Here is a 16,927-nt window from a genome sequence, read left to right as displayed (position 1 = left end):
TGTACTGTATATGTAAAATAAAATAAAACAAAATATAAGAAAAAAAACAACAACAACACAAAAATAAGATTGACAATGTCACTTCTTGGTTGATAATAAATAATGATACGTCAAACTTATATGCACTTTTTGGACACTCAAAGTTGCTTTAAAAAACTGGATAAAGAATAAAACTTACCCTTTTCTCTTTACAAGGCACAAGCATAAGACTATAAAGGTAAGTCCCAGAGCCGAACCCACGAACACAGGGATGTACAGACCTGCAGGGGACATAAAGTCATTTTGAAAAGTCTAGGAGACAATATTAAAGGTGCTTATTGGTTTGAAATGTGATCATTGCTGATTGTGTTATTTGTATATTAGACTTTTCAAACTCTAAACCATTACTAGTGAAATATACAAGCCTTTTCCAGAAAACTAAATGCTAACATAAATAATCAGACAATAGTTTGTAATAGTTTTAGGAAAAATAGTTGTTAATGTAGAAATAAATGTATGTCACGTACCTGGTTCCATCCAGAAGTGTGGGTCTGAGGCAGAGAGAAGCAGAGGAACATTGAGAAGACATTACTACAGTTCATCATTCACACTCTACTCATTAGAGACTTGGGTCAGAACAGAAATGCAACTGCTCATTTATCTTTATTTTTCATTTTCTCCAAATGTCTGCAATTGAGACATTTGCAACTACAATACAACAGTAGAGAAGAGTATGTTTAGAGGCAGGAATGCTTTGTAACTCATAAGCTGTAGCAACGTGGTACAGTCGGATCTGTATAATTACTCACAGAACTGGCAGACAATGGTACATATAGTCTGCTCCTATGTTTGTGTTCAGTCTGTACGCAGCAGCAGGACATTATGTGCACTCATACTAGTTAAGCATGTCATTATTATTATTCCTGAGCACAGATAGAAGCAGCTTATGGATTAATATTTTGTCTTTTGGTCAAGAAATGAAAGTCTGTAGTTATTCTTCTCAGTCCTCCCACTCCATGGGCTGGAGCCAGGGATGGGGGTGACCCTCACTTGGGGGTTTCCTGGGAATGATTGTTGGGGCGTGTTTTCCATTGTTCATCACATGTTTTCTTTTCTTCCCTGCTGCAGAGGTCTTCTTCTGACCCGAGAGTGCTTTATTCAGAGACTGGTCCAACTCCCAGGCCTCGTCTGTGGGCCTTTCACTCAGAATCTGTCTGATAGTTAGAAGAGCCAGGTCAGACCTGCATTCCAAGTAACTCCACAGGTTTAGCTCAGGAAACACTTCGTCTTCGAGAGCCTGGACCAGTCGATTCTCAGCATGAGCCTGGTGCAGCCGACTCACCACTTGGTGCTCCAAAGACACATAGCACAACGCATTTTGTTTTGGCCTCCTCTTTCCCACAGAGCGGCTTTGGCTCTTCCATTGAGAAGAATTTAACATGTGTTTTTTGGCTTTAGGTCCTTTCTGAGCCTGCAGCTCTTTCCAGTTGGCACCTGGAGGCTTTGAGACACTGGCAAGAAGCTGGTGGAGGCCTTCATCTGCATCTGCCAGGTCAGCCAGGTCTCCCACCATCAGCTTCTGGACAATGTGCTCCCTCATGAAGCGAGGGGTGATGAGGGGGGCTTGCAGTCCTCTGCCTGCAGCAGACAAAGCTGTTAAACAGTCATCAAGAAGGATATGTGGTTTCCACACCCAGAGCTGACAGACTCCACAAGCTTGTGTCAGCTTAGTGGCACCCAAAGAAGCGACATGATTTCATGAAGCTGGGTCCACAGAAAGGTGCCATTAGAAAAGCCAAATGATGGAAAGAAAGCTCAGCAGCAAAAACAAGGACATGCACTTCACCCTCATAGGCCTCGTAGGATCGAAATGCATGCAGCAAATGCACAGAAGACAACATATCAGTATGTCTGAGATGACAGACAAAGCACAAAGTCCCCACAGAGCTCCACCACAAACAGTTGAGCGAGTACAGAGATGTCAGGGTGACAGCCATGCACGAGCGGCACGCTCCAAACCTGTGATTTGACTATTTTAAAGCAGGGTGCAGGGGTCACGGTTTGACCTGGGGCGAGGCCCTACTTACCCTCTTTAAAGGACACCAGCACCACACGACTGTCTACCAGCTGCGTTGTCCTGAAGTTCCCATTCATAGGCAACGGGTTCAAGTCCTGAGCATGAGACATGAAGAGCGATGTGGCCAGGGACTCAAACTGAAACATAAAGACACAATTACAGTTTTACGTCAACAACCTGTATTAACATTATTGAATAACCCATAATCCACCTGAGAGCGAGAGATGGTCACAGGATTTCTGAACACAGTCCACAGTACACTCGGGTAACACGGAGGGGTGGTCAGAGAGCCATCATAGCGATAATACTCATCCAGACGTGCAGGAAACAGATCTTTAACGTTAAAACCAGAGATCTGCACTTTCTGACCTGAAGGAAAACACAATTAACAAAATAAGTAATAAGTATCGAACACGAATATGAGATAAAGTCCACGCACCTTTGTATTTGATACCTTTGAGGAATTTCAGGAACTGATCAAAGGCTGGATTGAATTCACCAATCTGTAAAAGAAACACGTGACAAAATATGGTCTTTAGATCTTGCTCTTCTGCAGGTTCTCAGTACGTTTCTTTCAACCTGACCAATAATTGACTGTAAACACTGCGGAGAACCTCATATACACATGTACCACACTTAAAGAGCCATGGGTCTAAAGGCTTTAGTACAGAAGGGCCTTGCACACAGGGATTCAAGCTGCTTAATCAGAACATCATGTCAGAATGAGTAGTTTCCATAATGACCTCAATGTAAACTCTGCTTTAATGAAAACATAAATATTGGGCTGCATCGAACAGCTTGAGTTCTTGTTTCTCACCTCAATAAAGACCCCCAGCACAGCCAGTCCATCGGATTTATCCGCAGCCACAGACAAGTTTTGATACTTGTCTGAATTGAAGTGCACCACATGCATCTGTATGAAAGCAAAGCATCTTATCATCAGAACAACCTCAGGCATTTGTTTCACCACCTGTTTAGTTTTCTTTATGCAAAAGCTTGACATGCTGTTGATGCTTTGATACATGTAGTGATATGCATCACACTCCGTAGGAGAGGAAATGTCCCATCATCCAGCAGCAGCAGCAGGAAAACATGTCATCAAGAACTGTGGTTTGACCCTCTAGAGACGCTGGAGAAGAGCCCTGTTTCTGACGTGTCCGTGGAGACGCAGGTCAGACCACAGGCGGCTCTCATGTTGTTTCTACAGCTGCACCAGAGACACTGAAGGAGTCCTTCTTCCATGTCAAGACATTACATTTGTACAATTACAACTTTATTGAATTTCATTTGAGTATCAAGGAAGAAGCAGCAAATAAAGTGTGTAAAAAGTGCTTACAGAGCTGTGCTTACAGAGCTGTGCCAGCAGACGGCCACGCCTTTCAGAGGTGGTGGAGACCAGTGTATAACAGTATATAACAGTATCTTACTTGAATCCCAAAACCACAACACTCAGAGACGTGCGGTCTCGCTGTCAGCTCAGACAAAGGAATTGCCATTCTAAATAAACAACTCCAATATACAATACTATCCTCAGATTGTTTTTATACAATAATATCAAAGTCAATTTTATTGAGTCATATTCCCATTTTATAACTTTCTCAACATGTCACTATCAATGTAGAGTTATTGTTCTAGGCAAGCGTTTGACTGAAGAAGAAGAGCGCGTCGTAAGCAAGTCTCTGTGTCTAAATGTCTGTCTCGTCTGTCAGAGTCAGAGCTACACTCAATAAAAAGCAGAGGCAGCTCTTTGACCAGTGTCAGCCTGAAAACATCCCTCTCTTTTTGAAAACTGGTGATGAAACAATCATCATAAACAACGAGCAATGAGGCTCTTGCAGAAGAACGTTGTCTTTAATTAAAAATAAGCCTTGAGTGGTTTATAAATGAATGTATGACTTACTTCTCCTGCATATTGTTTATTGTTGACCATGTGTTCAGATCCCAGGGGTCGACTGGCAGAGCCCCAGTGGAAGTGGACCTGAGCCGCAGAGAAGTGATGAGGCAGATTTGAGATGTGCATCCGAAGAGGTAATGAGATTTGTACTGTGAAAAGGAGTTTATTTCAGTCAAAGATCATTTTTTGGGGGTAAATTGTAATTATAGGCCTCTATTGTTTATGTTAAAATATATCAAAAGCCATTTTATTGTTTCTTAATAAGACATAGATAATAATTATAGAAGAAAAACATCTTCACGCAGTTTTTATCCAAGTGCCCAGTCCTATGTTCACAAGAATCCAAAAAAGTGAATAAACTCCTTGAGCAGAATAATTTAAAACTGCAATTTGCCATCGATGTCAAAATCATAGGAGAGCAGCGCACATCAGAGCAACAAACTTTGGGCAGGAAACCCTGTGTCAGCATTTGCAGCAGTGACGTCCAGATGGTCACACACACATAAGCACCAGTCTGAGCTTCAAAAGTCACCTACAATCACAAATGTCTTATTATCCGTGCAGTGTTATTTGTGCTCGTCACTCTTGCTGCACAGAGACGTATATTAGTTTCAAACCCGTCGACTAATCTTTCCCCAGATTACCCAGACTAGTAGGACTTTACCTTTTGGGTCACAATGAGGGCTCTGTAATAAGAGAGTGTTTGGGAATAATTGCTGTGGTAAACTGAGGGATGATCCACTAGTCATTTTCAGAAAGTCGACCTATAATTTAAATCCCAAGTGAAAAAACACATATTCATATTTCTGTCAGGCTATTCTTCTGTTCATGTTCGCTTTGATTTGCCGGCCTTTCAATGGCTGCTCTCTCTGAATAAAAAAGGATGAGCTTTATGCGCTTGAGTATATTGTTCTGTTGGTTTATGTTGATGGAAAATAACAGGTTCTTGGACGTGTTTAGAGAAGGAAAACATTGTACTAAAGTATCTCTTGCACAAAAGTGTAAAATAGAGCTAGAAGGATTAATCAACGAATTGTGACTAGTTGTATTTTGATCATCATCTGGACTAGATACAAGCTCTGAAACATACACAAAAAGACCTTTTTAAAACTAAGACAGTGGCCTTATTAAAACTAAATGGCAAAAAGAATAAACTATTTCAGATTTTCCTCAGTAATAAAATGTAAACGTAAATATTCTCAATCCCAAAACCTTTATTTAGTTGGTAATATAAAGTCTCAACGCACAATATTAATAACCCTTTGACTAGTCGAAAAAACAATAGCTTTTTTTTTATCAACATAAAGACCGTCTCATTGTGGTAAAACTCCAGTGTTGAACTATTGTTATTTCCAAATTAATGATACAGGTATAAACCTATGGAAAATATGCATGCAGCTACAATTTTGGCAGAAAGTTATTCAGTGAAATACAAATCTCGCCTCACCAGAATGTCCATTGTTGCCCAGAGTCAGCTGCTCATTCGGGGACAGGTTGTAGTTCTTCAGGACGATAGGGCCGAGCGAAGGGTCAAAGCGGAACAGGTCAGATCTGATGTGGATGGGCGACTGGAACGCTCCTCCACAGTATGGGAAGTGTTCGGACCAATGCTGCTCCCCCTCTGGTCCTTTACAGACAAATGCAAAGAGGTTTGAGAAAGTTACCATGTCAGACTTTTTATTAAATTGTGAAAAAAAGAGTCCATCAATATGAGGGAATACATTGTGAAACCTGTTTCTGTCATACCATCCAGTCTAATAGAGAATTTGCCTATGAACCTGCTTTAATAAAGTTACATTTACACATTGAATAAAAAGAGTGACAGAAGCATATCCCATCAAGAGTTACACTTTGTAGTTAGAGAAAAGGCTGTAATAGATGGAAGAAAAACATTTGCAGAGACTCACCAGAGTAGGTCCAAGCTGAAACAAAAAACAAAAAATATTGTCATCACCATTTTATTTTTGAATAACTTGAATACTCACAAAGTTTTGAGTAAAAACCTGATAAAACCGTAACTTTTGACAAATATGATGTTTACCATGCTGCAGAGACGCTGTGCTCAGGAGCATTACAGAAGTGAAGCCCCGCTGCAGCTGCATGTCTCCGGTGTGAGGATCCGTGAGCCGGGTGTGAGGACTACAGCTGTGAACCCGCTTATATTCAGCCGCGCTGTTTAAGGAGTGACGTGCTTTTTACGTCAACAAAACGTGCCTCCGGTGCCAATATATGTATATATACATACATAAAAAAGTATGTATCATCAGTTACAAGAAAAAACGCAGCCTAATTTGGAACAAGCTCATCGCTATAACTTTGCATCCTGAACTCTCGTTCATGTGCCTAGCGCCCCCTGCTGTTCCCTGGAAATGCACATAGTGAATAATATAACAACAACAACAACAAAAGTGCACTATAACTGTTCCAGGAAGGATAGGCTGGAATGCTCGGAATGTTCCACATTATGGTATTAAATTAATCAGTCATATATATATATATATATTCTTTGACCATCTGTCACCGTCCTCTGGCTTTTGTGACCATTTTTTGTCTTTATAAACAAAAAACAAAAGTATAATTAAAAAAGACAAGATGAATTTCATCAATGGAATTAATCCTTAATTTATTTCATTACCAATATCTTACTGCTCAAAAATATGCTTGTCTCCATGGTGATAAATATGCTTTGCTGCCCTAGGAGCAACTATGCTGGGGGAAGTATGGCAGCTTGAGGACTATCTTCTGCTTCTGACTACTTTTCCTATAAACAATATTCAATATTTAGTTCCCCTGTGTCTGTTCATTGCTGTTCACATGTTTTTCTCCTTCTTCTCTGGGAGTGATGCTGTTTCAGACCTGATGCTGACCTGTAGACCTGGATGCTCCTCAATTGCCTGGAGGAACGCTCTCTACTCTAGATGAACCTCCCTCTCTCCTCCTGAGTGGTTCTGGCTCCACATTCTATCTGCAAATGGAAGCAAAATGAAGGATCTCTCCTTCACAGTGGTTCTCCTGAGGTTTTTACTTTCTCCCAAAAGGTTTTGTAGTTTTCCTTCCTGAGAAGGAGGGTCTAAAGACAGTGGATTTTTTGAGATTTGCTGATTTCCTATGAACATTGATTAATCTTTTTCGCTGTTGCCCTTTCTGGCAACTGCTGTACATCATCTAGAGAAGTGGCGCTTAAAAAGTTATACAAAATGTGTTGATATCTTATACGATGTAAGTGTGGTGCAGCCACAAAGTTGTACAACAAATTTTGAAATATAGAAAATTGCTCCCATTTGTGCAAAACATGCCCAAATTTTAACCAGTTGTCAGACTTTCTTGTCTGGAATTAAAAAAAAACATTGCCTTTTGTATCAGATGCAACACTTTATACATAGCCAGTAAATACAGTAAATGTTGTGTTTTTCCTTATAGTGCTGCTAATCTAATAATAAAGTATTTTATGTCCCAGAAATAAGAGCTAAAAGCAGAGCTTTGATTGGCTGTACTTGGGTGGTCCACCCCAGTTTCACTTTGCTCTAAACTATACACAAGCCCGAAAATGTATACTTGTGATTATTAATAATGTACAAAAGGGTTTGTGAGAGCCAGAGAAGAGTTACACTTCTGGGGTGTCCAGGATGTCCCGGGGACCCCAGGACATTGTAAGATGTTGACTTACAGCAAATGTTACCAACTGTCTCTTTCGTGGGGCCTTTGTATCCTTTGTTTTCTTGTACCTGCACCATTTGCCTCTCTGCCTGTTAACCTGCATTTCAGAAATGTAAATGTTTCTATTGAAGTAGGTCATGTGACCACCTGTTTGACCTGTAAACTATAAGATGAACGTGAATCCCTTGGCGGGGACAAGATCAGTGTCGGGCCCGAGAGAAACGTGTGGACGAATCGGTTCTGCACAAGAGTGACCCATGAATCCACACGAGGGAGATATTAATTCTGATTGTACAATAAAATCAAACAGTTACTGTTGAGAAAAGACAACTCTGTTCTATTGTTTACTTTATTTCTTGATGATCGTTAGAAGAGAAATGCCACAACATTCCTGGGAATGATTGGGCGTGTTTTCCATTGTTCATCAAAGGGTTTCTTTTCTTCACTGCTGCAGAGGTCTTCTTCTGACCCGAGAGTGCTTTATGCAGCTTGCAGTCCTCTGCCTGCAGCAGACAAAGCTGTTAAACAGTCATCAAGAAGGATATGTGGTTTCCACACCCAGAGCTGACAGACTCCACAAGCTTGTGTCAGCTTAGTGGCACCCAAAGAAGCGACATGATTTCATGAAGCTGGGTCCACAGAAAGGTGCCATTAGAAAAGCCAAATGATGGAAAGAAAGCTCAGCAGCAAAAACAAGGACATGCACTTCACCCTCATAGGCCTCGTAGGATCGAAATGCATGCAGCAAATGCACAGAAGACAACATATCAGTATGTCTGAGATGACAGACAAAGCACAAAGTCCCCACAGAGCTCCACCACAAACAGTTGAGAGAGTACAGAGATGTCAGGGTGACAGCCATGCACGAGCGGCACGCTCCAAACCTGTGATTTGACTATTTTAAAGCAGGGTGCAGGGGTCACGGTTTGACCTGGGGCGAGGCCCTACTTACCCTCTTTAAAGGACACCAGCACCACACGACTGTCTACCAGCTGCGTTGTCCTGAAGTTCCCATTCATAGGCAACGGGTTCAAGTCCTGAGCATGAGACATGAAGAGCGATGTGGCCAGGGACTCAAACTGAAACATAAAGACACAATTACAGTTTTACGTCAACAACCTGTATTAACATTATTGAATAACCCATAATCCACCTGAGAGCGAGAGATGGTCACAGGATTTCTGAACACAGTCCACAGTACACTCGGGTAACACGGAGGGGTGGTCAGAGAGCCATCATAGCGATAATACTCATCCAGACGTGCAGGAAACAGATCTTTAACGTTAAAACCAGAGATCTGCACTTTCTGACCTGAAGGAAAACACAATTAACAAAATAAGTAATAAGTATCGAACACGAATATGAGATAAAGTCCACGCACCTTTGTATTTGATACCTTTGAGGAATTTCAGGAACTGATCAAAGGCTGGATTGAATTCACCAATCTGTAAAAGAAACACGTGACAAAATATGGTCTTTAGATCTTGCTCTTCTGCAGGTTCTCAGTAAGTTTCTTTCAACCTGACCAATAATTGATTGTAAACACTGCGGAGAACCTCATATACACATGTACCACACTTAAAGAGCCATGGGTCTAAAGGCTTTAGTACAGAAGGGCCTTGCACACAGGGATTCAAGCTGCTTAATCAGAACATCATGTCAGAATGAGTAGTTTCCATAATGACCTCAATGTAAACTCTGCTTTAATGAAAACATAAATATTGGGCTGCATCGAACAGCTTGAGTTCTTGTTTCTCACCTCAATAAAGACCCCCAGCACAGCCAGTCCATCGGATTTATCCGCAGCCACAGACAAGTTTTGATACTTGTCTGAATTGAAGTGCACCACATGCATCTGTATGAAAGCAAAGCATCTTATCATCAGAACAACCTCAGGCATTTGTTTCACCACCTGTTTAGTTTTCTTTATGCAAAAGCTTGACATGCTGTTGATGCTTTGATACATGTAGTGATATGCATCACACTCAGTAGGAGAGGAAATGTCCCATCATCCAGCAGCAGCAGCAGGAAAACATGTCATCAAGAACTGTGGCTTGACCCTCTAGAGACGCTGGAGAATGTTGTGGAAAAAATATAATCTAGCCCTTTACTTTTTAACTTTCAATCCTATTTCTAATCAGATTTAGTTCTAACAGCCTGACAACCCCTTTTGGCCTGGAAATTTACATGTCCGGACCTCCTGGAGTGGCTTGGAAGTCCCACGTTATGTTTCACACTAGGCAAGACATGTGAATTGAATTAATGCAAATGTTATGTACTGTCTCCTTCCTGAAACCACTGTTTCTTTGATGTCCCATTTGCTCCTTCTGTGTGTGTGTGGTCATGTGACCATCTGTGATTTAAGGCAGGGGACAGACGTGGGACGGGAGGATTTGGGAGACACACAGTTTGGGAAGCAGGGAAGAGACAGACGCGTGGACTCGGCCTACGATGAGAATGGCCGAGTCCACGCGAGTTTCTTTCTGATTCAGCCACAAGATTAAACAGTTTACTTTTGAAACGAGACAACTTGCTTCTTTGTCTTATCGAGAGATTTTTGCCACGACAAGAAGAGCCCTGTTTCTGACGTGTCCGTGGAGACGCAGGTCAGACCACAGGCGGCTCTCATGTTGTTTCTACAGCTGCACCAGAGACACTGAAGGAGTCCTTCTTCCATGTCAAGACATTACATTTGTACAATTACAACTTTATTGAATTTCATTTGAGTATCAAGGAAGAAGCAGCAAATAAAGTGTGTAAAAAGTGCTTACAGAGCTGTGCCAGCAGACGGCCACGCCTTTCAGAGGTGGTGGAGACCAGTGTATAACAGTATATAACAGTATCTTACTTGAATCCCAAAACCACAACACTCAGAGACGTGCGGTCTCGCTGTCAGCTCAGACAAAGGAATTGCCATTCTAAATAAACAACTCCAATATACAATACTATCCTCAGATTGTTTTTATACAATAATATCAAAGTCAATTTTATTGAGTCATATTCCCATTTTATAACTTTCTCAACATGTCACTATCAATGTAGAGTTATTGTTCTAGGCAAGCGTTTGACTGAAGAAGAAGAGCGCGTCGTAAGCAAGTCTCTGTGTCTAAATGTCTGTCTCGTCTGTCAGAGTCAGAGCTACACTCAACCAAAAGCAGAGGCAGCTCTTTGACCAGTGTCAGCCTGAAAACATCCCTCTCTTTTTGAAAACTGGTGATGAAACAATCATCATAAACAACGAGCAATGAGGCTCTTGCAGAAGAATGTTGTCTTTAATTAAAAATAAGCCTTGAGTGGTTTATAAATGAATGTATGACTTACTTCTCCTGCATATTGTTTATTGTTGACCATGTGTTCAGATCCCAGGGGTCGACTGGCAGAGCCCCAGTGGAAGTGGACCTGAGCCGCAGAGAAGTGATGAGGCAGATTTGAGATGTGCATCCGAAGAGGTAATGAGATTTGTACTGTGAAAAGGAGTTTATTTTAGGCTGATATCGTGTGTGTGTGTGTGTGTGTGCGTGCGTGTGTGTGTGTGTGTGTGTGTGTGTGTGTGCGTGCGTGCGTGTGTGTGTGTGTGTGCGTGCTTGTGGACTGAAAACATAAGAAAACACTTAAATAAATAGCATAAAACAAACATTTCTGTAAAAAACTTTCAGGAAGGGCTGTGCAATTTTTTTTTTTAAATCTTTATAAACAAAAATAACAAAACAGAACAAACGGAGACCAAAAAAGAAAACAGACACAACAAACCACACAAGTGGACATAAACTAAACATAAATACCCAGTGCCCTAAGTGCCCAGTCCTATGTTCACGAGAATCCAAAAAAGTGAATTAACTCTTAATCCTTAAGCTTCAAAAGTCGGCCGTGGCTTCAGTGCCGCGGCGCGGTTAAATAGCCCAGCAGTTTCGGGAGCCGCGGCACGGCCATATAGCCTCATAGCTAGCCCTAACCCTGACCCTAACCTTAACCTCAACCCTAACCTTAACCCTAACCCCAAGACCTAACCCGGCGCGGTCAAATAGCCCAGCAGTTTCAGGAGCCGCGGCAAAAAATAACATGGCAGTTTCGCGGCTCTGTAGACACTCCTTCAAAAGTCACCTACAATCACAAATGTCTTATTATCCGTGCAGTGTTATTTGTGCTCGTCACTCTTGCTGCACAGAGACGTATATTAGTTTCAAACCCGTCGACTAATCTTTCCCCAGATTACCCAGACTAGTAGGACTTTACCTTTTGGGTCACAATGAGGGCTCTGTAATAAGAGAGTGTTTGGGAATAATTGCTGTGGTAAACTGAGGGATGATCCACTAGTCATTTTCAGAAAGTCGACCTATAATTTAAATCCCAAGTGAAAAAACACATACATCTTTTTTTAAAATCAGCATAAAGACCGTCTGATTGTGGTAAAAGTAACATATTTATTTTCACTCCAGTGTTGAACTATTGTTATTTCCAAATTAATGATACAGGTATAAACCTATGGAAAATATGCATGCAGCTACAATTTTGGCAGAAAGTTATTCAGTGAAATACAAATCTCGCCTCACCAGAATGTCCATTGTTGCCCAGTCAGCTGCTCATTCGGGGACAGGTTGTATTTCTTCAGGACGATAGGGCCGAGCGAAGGGTCAAAGCGGAGCAGGTCAGATCTGATGTGGATGGGCGACTGGAACGCTCCTCCACAGTATGGTAAGTGTTCGGACCAATGCTGCTCCCCCTCTGGTCCTTTACAGACAAATGCAAAGAGGTTTGAGAAAGTTACCATTTAAGTGATATGACTTAAAGCTGCACAGGAAATCAAGTTCAAATTTAATTTGAATACATTTTCTTTATTAAATTACTTCAATTGTTTTAAATTAGAGCTGACAATGTGCTAAAGAAGGAGCTGAGTTGAAAGGCAAAGCTCTCGATTTACCACACAATCTATGTTCCTACCCTCATCTATGGTCATGAGCTTGGGGTAATGACCGAAAGGACAAGATCGCGGATATAAGGGGTCAAAATAAGTTTCCTCAGTCACAGAGCTCAGTCACACGGGAGGAGCTCAGAGTAGAGCCGCTGCTCCTCCATGTGGAGGAGTGGAGCTAGCGGAGGTGGCTCAGGCATCTGTTCTAGAGCCTCGCTGGGGAGGTGATCTGGGCATGTCCCACCGGGAAGAGGCCCTGAGGAAGACCCAGGACACAGGGGCATGTCTGGACCTCCCTGCTCAGACTGCTGCCTCCGCGACCCGGCTCAGAAGAAAGCGGAAGAAAATGGATGAAAGATTTTTTTTTAATTACTTTTTCATACAATCAATATGAGGGAATACATTGTGAAACCTGTTTCTGTCATACCATCCAGTCTAATAGAGAATTTGCCTATGAACCTGCTTTAATAAAGTTACATTTACACATTGAATAAAAAGAGTGACAGAAGCACATCCCATCAAGAGTTACACTTTGTAGTTAGAAAAAAGGCTGTAATAGATGGAAGAAAAACATTTGCAGAGACTCACCAGAGTAGGTCCAAGCTGAAACAAAAAACAAAAGATTTGTCATCACCATTTTATTTTTGAATAACTTGAATACTCACAAAGTTTTGAGTAAAAACCTGATAAAACCGTAACTTTTGACAAATATGATGTTTACCATGCTGCAGAGACGCTGTGCTCAGGAGCATTACAGAAGTGAAGCCCCGCTGCAGCTGCATGTCTCCGGTGTGAGGATCCGTGAGCCGGGTGTGAGGACTACAGCTGTGAACCCGCTTATATTCAGCCGCGCTGTTTAAGGAGTGACGTGCTTTTTACGTCAACAAAACGTGCCTCCGGTGCCAATATATGTATATATACATACATAAAAAAGTATGTATCATCAGTTACAAGAAAAAACGCAGCCTAATTTGGAACAAGCTCATCGCTATAACTTTGCATCCTGATCCTCGTGAACAAAAACAACAACCAAAAGCAGAGGCAGCTCTTTGACCAGTGTCAGCCTGAAAACATCCCTCTCTTTTTGAAAACTGGTGATGAAACAATAGTCATAAACAACGAGCAATGAGGCTCTTGCAGAAGAATGTTGTCTTTAATTAAAAATAAACCTTGAGTGGTTTATAAATGAATGTATGACTTACTTCTCCTGCACATTGTTTATTGTTGACCATGTGTTCAGATCCCAGGGGTCGACTGGCAGAGCCCCAGTGGAAGTGGACCTGAGCCGCAGAGAAGTGATGAGGCAGATTTGAGATGTGCATCCGAAGAGGTAATGAGATTTGTACTGTGAAAGACCATTTTTTGAGGGGAAATTGTAATAATTATAGGTCTAAATTGTTTATGTTAAAAAATATATATATTAAAAGCCATTTTATTGTTTATTAATAAGACATAGATAATAATGATAAATATAGCCGCAAGCGGCAATGATCGGCCCTCGCTACGCCGCCGCCACGCCGCAAGAGGAGGGGGCGCTAACGCGCCCCAATTGTCCTTTTATTACGCCTACTGCTGAATCTGTGACGCTGTCACATCTTCTCCCCTTTGTTTTACCATCAAAAAGCAATTTTATTTTGAATTCTTGGCAAAATGTGCGGCTTTGCCGCACAGACACCGTGACTCTTTGAATAAAAATGTGGATACCTTTTGATGGTCCACCACTGAAGATGCGTCTCACCAAATTTCAGGTTAATAGGGCTAACGCCCTGGGAGGAGTTTGTGAAACTCTAAAGTGTAAACATGTTCTGGCGATTTCCCCATTGGAATAACATGGGAGGTTTTGGTCATCGCTACGGCAACGCCATAACAATTATGACATGGGTCTCACTGACTTTTTTGATGGGGATGCCAAAATTGAGTTGTGTGTCAAATTTCAGATAATTTCGCAAAACTAAACATTCAACCTCCATATAAAATCTGTAGGGGGCGCTGTGGCGCCAAATAAATTTATTTCACTTCAAGTAGGTTTAGGGCAAAGAGTTTAACAACTGATTCTAATTTGACGCAATTCGGACTTTATCTGCGCAAACGGCAGAAATTTTACATATGGGAGATTTCTGAAATTCTAGCTACAGTTTGCGGCTTCGCCGCACAGAGACCGTGAGAGGTATCAATGTAATTTGGATAACTTTTGATGTCCCACTCCTCAGTAGCATTTTCACCAAATTTCAGCTTTTTAGGGCCAACGCCCTGGGAGGAGTTCGTAAAAGTACGACGTTTGGAAAAACTCCGAAGTCATGTTTAGCCATTTTTGAAACAATATGGCCGACATTTGGTTGGGCAGACGGCGTTGCCGTAATAATATTTTTTACTTCTCTTGTCACCGTCTACCTCTGCGCCAAATTTCATGATTCTACGATCAGATTTTTTTTGGGTCATTTCCCATCCCTCAATGCATTTTTGGTACATTTGGGGGCGCTGACGTGCCAATTTTTTTTATTTTAGAAAAGGGAAATAGCCAGAATGTAGAGAGGCACGATTTTTAGAGGTGTGCAAATTTTTGTGACTTTTCGTCAATGTTCACTGGGTGAAAAATGGGGGGGTTGGTCCCGAGAAGAAGAAGAAAGAATATTAAAGCCGCAAGCGGCATCCAACGGCCCTCGCGGGCCGCCGGCCTTCCGACTCTGCGCTTTCGACTTGATAAAGATGGCGCCCTTATTGTGTGTTGAACAAAAAGAACTTGACAGACGGCGACACAATTGACATGGCCAATCCAGTGCAAATGAACACAAGTGTCAGTCAAATTTGCTGCTCCGCCGCACAGAGACCGTAGCACTTAGAATATAAATATGGATAACTTTTGATGCCCCGCTTGCGTAGATGATATTTCCCAAAGTTAAACTTGATCGCGCTATTGCCCACGGAGGAGTTTGTTAAAGTGTGAAGCGTAAATGTGAACATTTAATAGATTTAGCGTTTTTCCCATTTGTGACAGTATATTTGCAGCTCCACGGCACAGAGACCGTACCACTTAAAATCAAAATATGACTAACTTTTGATGCTTCCCTTGTGTAGATGATTTCCCCCAAATATGAGCTTGATCGGGCAATCGCCCTAGGAGGAGTTTGTTAAAGTGTGAAGAGTAAAAATGTGGTCATTTTAGAGATTTCGCTGTTTTCCCATTTCTGACATATATTTGCGGGTCCGCCACACAGAGACCGTAGCACTTAGAATAAAAATATGGATAGCTTTTGATGCCCCGCTTGTATAGATGATTTTCCCTAAATATGAGTTTAATCGGACAATCGCCCTAGGAGGAGTTTGTTAAAGCGTGAAGCGTAAAAATGTGGTGATTTGAGGGATTTCGCGATTTTCCCATAAGGATAACATGGGATATTTCTGTCATGGCTACGGTTACGCCGTACAAAATATGACTTTGTCTCTCATACTTTTATGATCAGGATGGCAAATTAGAATTTTGTGCAAAATATCATGTCATTTGGAAAAACTCTATTGTTTATAGGCCACTCTGAAGGCCAAATAGTCAGAATTCTGGGAAACGTTTGAGGCTCCGTCGCACAGAGACCTTAAAAGCTATCCTTAAAATTTGGATAACTTTAGATGCCCCACTTGTCTAGAGGACGTACACCGATTTTGAGGTCGGTGGGCAAAACGCACTAGGAGGAGTTCGTCAAAGTTTGAAACAGAAAAATGTGGATATTCGAGAGATTTAGCGGTTTTCCCATAGGGATAACATGGGAGATTTATGTCATCGCTACGACTACGCCGTAAAAATTAAGGCATTTGTCTGATTGGCTTTTTTGATCGAGACGCCAAAATAGAATTTTGGGTAAAGTTTAGAAAATTTTGGTAAAACTAATTTTTGACCTTCAATGTTAATTTAAAGGTCACTCTGTAGGGGGCGCTATCGCGCCCATTTCAATTTTGTCAGCCTAAACTGGTCCAAACTAGAAAGTTTAACAACTGATTCAAATTTGGTCCTAATCGGACTGGTTTTGATCAAATGGGAGCAATTTTTAGATCTGCAATATTCCAAAATAAGTTGTCCAACTTTGCGGCTGCGCCGCACACAGACCGTAAAAGGTATCTCAAAAAATTGGATAACTTTAGATGCCCCACTTGTCCAGAGGACGTACGCTGATTTTGAAGTTGGTGGGCAAAACGCCCTAGGAGGAGTTCGTCAAAGTTTGACGTGAACAAAATGGCTAACACAGCGTGTTTTCATTTTCAAAGGAAGATGGCGGCCATAGGGTAAGTCTGGGGGCGTGGCTACAATGATTTTTTTTTGTTTGTCCTCACGAGAGGAATGCGTGTCCCGAATTTCGTAGCTTTACGTCAAAGTTGACCTCGGGGCGTCTCCCATAGGCGCAATGTATTTTGACTTTTGTCG

General features: G+C 41.6%; 2 protein-coding genes across 2 annotated transcripts; both read right to left on the bottom strand.

The window, feature by feature from the left end:
• Positions 1-590: 590 nt before the first annotated feature.
• LOC140349550 (carbonic anhydrase 12-like) lies at positions 591-6,089 on the bottom strand. The gene is made up of 9 exons (XM_072435928.1): positions 5,992-6,089; positions 5,858-5,872; positions 5,398-5,577; positions 3,957-4,099; positions 2,874-2,969; positions 2,496-2,559; positions 2,268-2,425; positions 2,067-2,193; positions 591-1,617 (listed from the first exon to the last, which is right to left on the bottom strand). Exons 1-9 carry the CDS (start codon positions 6,050-6,052, stop codon positions 980-982), a joined length of 1,482 nt encoding a protein of 493 aa, XP_072292029.1. The 5' UTR covers positions 6,053-6,089; the 3' UTR covers positions 591-979.
• A 1,845-nt stretch (positions 6,090-7,934) lies between these two features.
• Positions 7,935-13,298, bottom strand: LOC140349357 (carbonic anhydrase 12-like). The gene is given in 10 exon segments (XM_072435660.1): positions 7,935-8,110; positions 8,560-8,686; positions 8,761-8,918; positions 8,989-9,052; positions 9,367-9,462; positions 10,929-11,071; positions 12,158-12,180; positions 12,182-12,335; positions 13,105-13,119; positions 13,238-13,298. Coding segments are annotated over 10 exon segments (864 nt in total). The 3' UTR covers positions 7,935-8,087.
• Positions 13,299-16,927: the final 3,629 nt, after the last annotated feature.

The sequence above is a fragment of the Eucyclogobius newberryi genome, unplaced genomic scaffold (assembly GCF_026437365.1).
Source record: "Eucyclogobius newberryi isolate DKJ021-1_F unplaced genomic scaffold, fEucNew1.0.hap1 SCAF_7, whole genome shotgun sequence".
NCBI classification, from domain to species: domain Eukaryota; kingdom Metazoa; phylum Chordata; class Actinopteri; order Gobiiformes; family Gobiidae; genus Eucyclogobius; species Eucyclogobius newberryi.
This window is presented reverse-complemented; position numbering and strand designations above follow the sequence as displayed.